This window comes from Gallus gallus, chromosome 7 (genome assembly GCF_016699485.2).
Source record: "Gallus gallus isolate bGalGal1 chromosome 7, bGalGal1.mat.broiler.GRCg7b, whole genome shotgun sequence".
In the NCBI taxonomy this organism is placed as follows: domain Eukaryota; kingdom Metazoa; phylum Chordata; class Aves; order Galliformes; family Phasianidae; genus Gallus; species Gallus gallus.
Window position 1 is genome coordinate 34,369,026 of NC_052538.1, and position 6,934 is coordinate 34,375,959.

Below are 6,934 nucleotides of genomic sequence, written 5' to 3' on the forward strand. Positions count from 1 at the left end.
CTTCCTTTTCTTTTCTGTAGTAACAGGGGGTATCACAGAAGAACAATTTCAGACACATCAACAGCAGTTAGTTCAAATGCAGAGGCAACAACTTGCCCAGCTTCAACAGAAACAACAATCTCAGCATTCCTCGCAACAGACACATCCAAAAGCACAGGTATTGTACCTGATGTTGTCATATGTTCCTGTCTTCCTTTTTGCTTACTGTGATTTTTATCTCTGTTTTAAGCTAAATATCAGAGAATCATAGGATGGCCTGGGTTGAAAAGGACCACAGTGCTCATCCCATTCCAACCCCCTGCTATGTGCAGGGTCACCAACCAGCAGCCCAGGCTGCCCAGAGCCACATCCAGCCTGGCCTTGAATGCCTCCACACTGTGATAAATACGTAAAGTTATTGAATGAATGTAGAATGGGTTTTGGTCAGAATGCTTTTTCAGTTTGCTTTATAGTGCTCAGAAGATATTTGCAGTTGCTACAGCATAAATTACCTTTCATATTTCTTCCATTTTTGAATCTGCTAATGTTTTAAGTTTCAACACCCAAATGTCTAGTGTGTTTATTTGGTGTGTCAGGTGACACGAATAGTCATGGGCTTTATCTTGCTGTGTCTGTGTAGCAGTGCTCCAGAGAGATGTCCTAGTAAGACCACTTCATGTAATAACACATTGTTATGAACAGAAGTTAAGAGAGTACTAAGAACTCATCACTCCTAAGAGGAAAATGTTAGTTTCACATATCTGACTTGATTTTTCCAGCCCCTCCACTTCCCCCACCTTCTCCACACTTCTGAATTCTACACATTTTTCATCTGTAATTCCTTGCAAGGGCCACCAACCTCCACATTTAATACCAGACCAGGCTGCCCAGGGCCCCATCCAACCTGGCCTTGAACATCCCCAGGGATGGGGCATCCACAGCCTCTCTGGGCAGCTGTTCCAGCACCTCACTGCTCTCATAGTAAAGAACTTCCCCCTGACATCCAACCTAAGTCTTCCCTCCTTCAACTTCAAACCATTTCCCCTTGTTCTGCTGTCGTCTGCCCTTTCAAAGAGTTGACTCCCCTCCTGTTTATAGGCTCCCTTTAGGTACTGAAAGGCTGCAATTAGGTCACCCTGAAGCCTTCTTTTCCCCAGGCTGAACTATGAGAGCGTATGCACATCTAGAATTCAGTAGGCGATTATGCTGTGGTATGAATTACTCCATGAGAATGAATGTGCTGTGAGTGCTGAGAATTCTGTAGGTTTAGGTTAACGTGTATTTTCTGTGCAGAGACAGAGGAGACAACGTAGGCCATTGTAATCATCCTAGAGGAAACTTCTCAAACAGATCAGCGAATGTAGTTCTTCACTTTGTACTTGGATAATTATAAAGAAATAACAAATACTTTCTTTTATTCCCCCAGGGCTCCAGCATCTCTGACTGTATGTCAAAAACACTTGATTCAGCCAGTGCCCACTTTGCTGCATCCGCAGTGGTCAGTGCACCTGCTCCTGGTCGCAGTGAGGCAACGAAGGAGCAAACCCCCAGCCACAACAACATTAATGGTGTTGTCCAGCCTTCAGGTGATGATTTCTTAAAATTTGCAGAGCAGAGAGTGTGTCAAATGACCTTATTTCATTTCTCCAAAATCATAGATTTCAGTATATTTTACTACTGCTGAAGGTTTTTAATCTTACTGTTACATAACTTGGTGCCGTGGCACGCACATCAGTTTGGTAATAAAAACTGCCAGTGCTCTTTGACCCTTGGAAGAACATTCTTCGTTTTCTTTTGAAGGCTTTCTTCTCTAGTAATCTTTTATGATCAAAGTGATAATTGATAGCGTTTTATAAAGAGAGTAAATGTGAAATTAAAAAAGGGCACCAATTGCTTAAAAAAAAAATCAAGTACTTGAAGAAGAATGTAGAAAACTTGCAATGTTGTTCAATCATTATCTCACTTGCTTATTCAAATGAAACTCTGCTTACCAAGTACTTCTAGTAATTCCTCTGATGTTACTGTAAGTTTCAGATTTCATGGCACTTAAGATTCCTCCCAAATTCAAGCACAAGTACATAAGTTGGCATTCACTGCCTTGCTCCCGAGGCCTGTTTCTGAACTTCCCTGGCAGGAGGCAGCAATGCCAGTCATGTTGGTGCAGTTGCTATGTTACTGAGAGAAGTGCTCTTTGAAACTTGACTGTCATAACTAGTAAAAGGCTTTTATAGTAATTTGCTGTTTTAACGGCTAATGATGTGATTAGTTTTATAGACCTTCTAGGCTGGGTTAATGATGAAATAAGTAGAAGGGGGGAGAAGAAAAACAACACAACACAGCTGAATAAAATCAATATACTGGAACTGATCCAGTAAAGAAAAAGGCAACTGTATATAGCTTGCTGGAATATCAGATCTGAGGGTGTAATGTTTTGAGGGATACAGGATCGGGTGTATGCATGTACCATGTATCAGCACGATAGCCTTACAGTTGGTGAAAAATATTGCAAATATGCGTATAAAATTAGATTCGTGTTACTGTTCCAGAGCTGTAAATGTCAGTGATGTAAAATAGCCATTCCAGCTTCAGATAGGAAGATTTAAATTAGGGCTTATTAGCTAAAAACAGCTTTTTGCAGGAATTGGGAAAAATGTTCTTAGTTCCAATTTTCTTGAAATTAGAGCGATGAATAGGAAGAGGAATCCTGAGAGCCACTGGTTTGAGTATGTGCTGTGCTTGATTTTAGCTGGAACTTGAATCTCAAGTTTTCCCACCATTTGAGTACAGACAGCACTGCTTTGTAAGCAGGAAGGGGTTCTGTACCCCCCATTTTGTTGCCTTGAGGGAGGCTGGTCCCCAGCACCTTGTGGTGTTGCCAGTCAGATAAGGGAGGAGGTGATTCAAAACATCAGGACTTGGCTTCTCACTCAGTCTCTACAGTTGCCTGGCTAAGCTGTGCCCCATTCTATGTACTTCTATGGGGAGTGTTGCACTTAAATTTAAGGCACCTAAATTGAGATGCATAAAGTTAGTATCAAGGAGTTTTTATATTTTCTATAATCTCTTCCACCTTCTGATGTCTTTGTGAATGAAGCAAGCAAAAAAAAAACACTTTTAAAAGATTCCTCAGTTTGACTGAAAACACTTCTAGAACTTTTCATTTGTTTGGATCTCCAAAGCAGTTAACACAGGGATGATCCCAGTGGCTCATATGCTTAAATTCTTACTATTGAGATTTAATCTTTTGTCTTTAAATCTAAATGGCACGTTCTTAATTCGTAACATTTGCTTTGCAACAGGAACCTCTAGAACGTTGTACTCCACCAACATGGCTTTATCATCCAGCCCAGGGATTTCAGCTGTACAGCTTGTAAGGACAGTTGGCCACACCACCACAAACCACTTAATTCCAGCGTTGTGCACGAGCAGTCCTCAAACACTTCCCATGAACAATTCTTGCCTGACGAACGCAGTGCACCTCAACAATGTCAGTGTTGTTTCTCCAGTCAATGTGCATATTAATACAAGGACTTCAGCACCATCGCCAACAGCCTTAAAACTTGCCACAGTTGCTGCCAGTATGGACAGAGTGCCAAAGGTAACTCCTAGCAGTGCCATCAGCAGTATAGCAAGGTAAGTGCAGAGCAAGTTAGAGCACAGATTCCAGTTAAATTTGGGCTGCCCGAATGTCTCTGTAGATGTGCCCAACTCTGCCTAAGAACACGAAATAGAATCATTTCCCCCCCTCTGATTCCTCAGTGTGGTGTCAGCCTCACAAAAACATCCAGCTGCTGGCATCGTCAGCATGACTGTGACAAATGAGAAGAGCTGATGCAGTACTGTCTTTCTGCAGATTAACACCCAGATCACTTCTGCCAATTTGGAGCACACTAATATTGGTGATCTTCCATTGTGTTTAAGTGGCTTCATTCTGACCATTTTCATTTGTCCCTTCTCTTGCAGCACTTGCCAGTAGATTCTTTCAAACTCTCCACGTGTTCTCTCTGCAGCTCTATGTACCCCTAATGTAAGAGGCAGGCTGGCACATCTATTTTATACATACACGTGTGTATACACATTTTGAATTCAGAATAGAAAACAGTTCTAAACCAGCCTGTCTCTTACTATATATACCTTTATAATGTATAATTATTCTCATTTACCAATACTTGGTCAATACTTAAGTGTTCCACGGGAGTGGCAGTGGCTTGTAGTTGCTTATATTTTTGGAAATGACAGTATTTGGGCTCTGTTTTAAAGGTCTCTGCTGGATTGTATGATGCTTTAAAAGTGAAAAAGAAATACTTGCCTATAGGTTAAGGAAGCAGAAAAACAGCATTAGCTTTAGCCAGTATGGATTATTTCATGACGCTTCTGGAGATGTAATTCTGGTGATGTCTCAAAAGCTCAAAAAGAGCTTTTGAGATGGAGAACCACATGTATAATATAGTCACTGTGCAGAGAGTGGAAAAGCTGTTTTTAAATTGGCAATTGCTTTAAAGCGTACTCCTGTATCATTAGTGCCTTCAGCTCTTGTTTCCATCCAGTCAGAGGGGTGTTTCAAGTCAAGTCAGCATATGCCTGAAAAAGAACCATCTTAGCTGAATAGACCTAAGGCTCCTCTACAGGGAATGGTAATAATTTCAGAAAGAAATTAGAATTTCTTGTGCTAGCGCTGGAAAAAAAATAATTCACTAATGGAATAATTGGTAGTTGATGCAAGTCCTAACGGCATACCTTGACTGTTCCTTCAGGAGACTTCTTATTATTATCCATAATTTAGGCTGGTAATTTATAGTTAAATGCATTGAAGTTGGACCATCTCTGTTAATCGTCTTGTAGAAGGAACTGCAGTGTTAATGGACTAAAAGCAATTCTTAAACGCCAGTATTAGTTTTAAATGGTCTGTTTCTATCTAGTGCGTGTGTTAAGGTTTGTCCTTGATCCAAGTAATAGCTGTGTAAGAGCACAGAGCCTGTAAGAAATCACTGAGACTGCATAAGGAAATCTTTGTATTCTACCTGTAATTGTGGAATGCTTCTTTTGTTGCAGAGAGAACCATGAACCAGAACGGCTGGGTTTAAATGGCATAGCAGAGACAACAGTAGCAATGGAAGTGACATAACCTCAAATCAGTGTCTCAACCTGTGCTAACGGTGTAGTCATTTATATTCCAACCGAATGCAAAATGCAGCGCTCTGTGGATCACAGAGAACTAAAATGGACCTAAATGGACTATCCTTATATCGTGTATTAAGTCGATATATAATGTAAATTTTGTAAAATTGGGAAAATCACTACCTTGTAAAATAGTTTATTTGTATCATCAATATTATTTCTGTTACTTGAATAGTAGATATTCATCATCATGCTTTTGCACTTGAATTTGCAACTGAATGGATTAAAAAATAATTCTTTAATGGGATCATGAGCATGAAATGGGATCCTGCATCACTTGTTTTAACTATTTATTTTGCCATGTTTACATTTTGTATCTTGTACAAATAAATCCAACTTTGTGTCTAAAAAAAAGTTAAAGATTCATAGCTAGGAGACAAAATTCTTGTAATTTTTTTCTAAAGGAAATGTAAAGTTTTCACTTGGTTCATTTTGTTTCACAATTTGACTAGATGGACTTTTTGGTAAATACTTTAGTGGCATTTCACTGTCAAATATGAAGTTCAAGGCAAAATAGTATTTTCTATTACTGTGCAGGGGAAAGGGATGGATCGATACATGCAAATTTAATGTAGTAACTCACTTTTCCATATATTTTGAATGTATATTTCTATTTATAATACCAGTTTATAAAAAATAATTACACAGGAAAAAAACTGACTAGGAAAATTATGCATCTAGCACACATACAATTGTGCAGATAAGAGAAAATTTTCAACCGATTACATTTTATCCGAAGACTGCATATTTTAACCGGCTTTAAAACTGTAATACACCACGTAAAGGATATTTTACCAGGTATGTATTGCATTATATATCATTGCAATAATTATTGGATGTCTAGATATCGAGCCATCCCAGGTGGTGGGGGGGAGGGAGGGTTGTGGCAAGATCGTCTTTTCAATTTTGGAGAGTTTTCCTGTGGCTACAAGGCAAGTAACGGGTTGGAAAAAGTCTGACTGTAAGCGTTGGACACCTTCGTAGTGTAGTGTTTTAGTGACTTTTTTTATACGGTTCTTGTAAATTAGATACGTGTAGTGGTGTTTCAGAATGTTTGTTTATGCACTAGTTCAGACAACTTTCCCTGTTACTTGTTCTTGATAAGTGAAAACTGCAGGGAAATAAAAATACATATCAAAACATGGACACGTTGCATGTGTTTATTTCACAACGTGCAAGCAGTGCAAGTGTGAGTTTCAGACTGTGTTAATGGTCTTTCGATGATGGCTTTGGCTGCAGTGCATGTATTTAATTCTGTGGAAGGTTTCGGCGTATGTGATTATTTCTTGCTTCTTAAAGTGTGTGGTAGGAAGGGAAGGACCATCCTGCAGTTGGAACCTGAGACTTGGAAGTAATCAGGGTAAGGAACTGCTGCTTGTTCTGCCAAAGGAACCTCACAGGGTGGTGACGCACTGAACAGGTTGCCCAAGGAGGCTGTGGATGCCCCATCCCTGCAGGCATTCAAGGCCAGGCTGGATGTGGCTCTGGGCAGCCTGGGCTGCTGGTTGGCGACCCTGCACATAGCAGGGGGTTGGGACTGATGAGCACTGTGGGCCTTTTCAACCCAGGCCATGCTGTGGTTCTGTGAACTGTCATCCTTGTCAAGGCTGGCATAGGCTTAGACACGTGCTCTTTTCTGAGGCCTGTTGTTAGTTGGACTGCAGTTAGTATTGCAGTTCAGCATTTTGCTTTCTCGAGAGCATCTTAAAGAATAATTGGTGCATCTCTTTAAAAAAAAAAAAAAGGTATGATTTTTCTCTGTCGCGCAGTGAGGACA

General features: G+C 40.2%; 1 protein-coding gene across 5 annotated transcripts in view; it reads left to right on the forward strand.

Moving 5' to 3' along the window:
- The window catches only part of EPC2 (enhancer of polycomb homolog 2), a 41,635-nt gene extending 35,332 nt beyond the window's left edge, over positions 1-6,303 (forward strand). For all 5 annotated transcript variants that reach the window (XM_422154.8, XM_040704382.2, XM_046944162.1 and 2 more), the window contains 4 exons: positions 21-157; positions 1,406-1,565; positions 3,279-3,612; positions 5,032-6,303. In XM_422154.8, coding sequence (XP_422154.4) covers positions 21-157; positions 1,406-1,565; positions 3,279-3,612; positions 5,032-5,104 — 704 coding nt within the window. In that variant the 3' untranslated portion in view covers positions 5,105-6,303. The remainder of the gene's footprint in view (positions 1-20; positions 158-1,405; positions 1,566-3,278; positions 3,613-5,031) is intronic.
- The last annotated feature ends 631 nt before the right edge of the window (positions 6,304-6,934 follow it).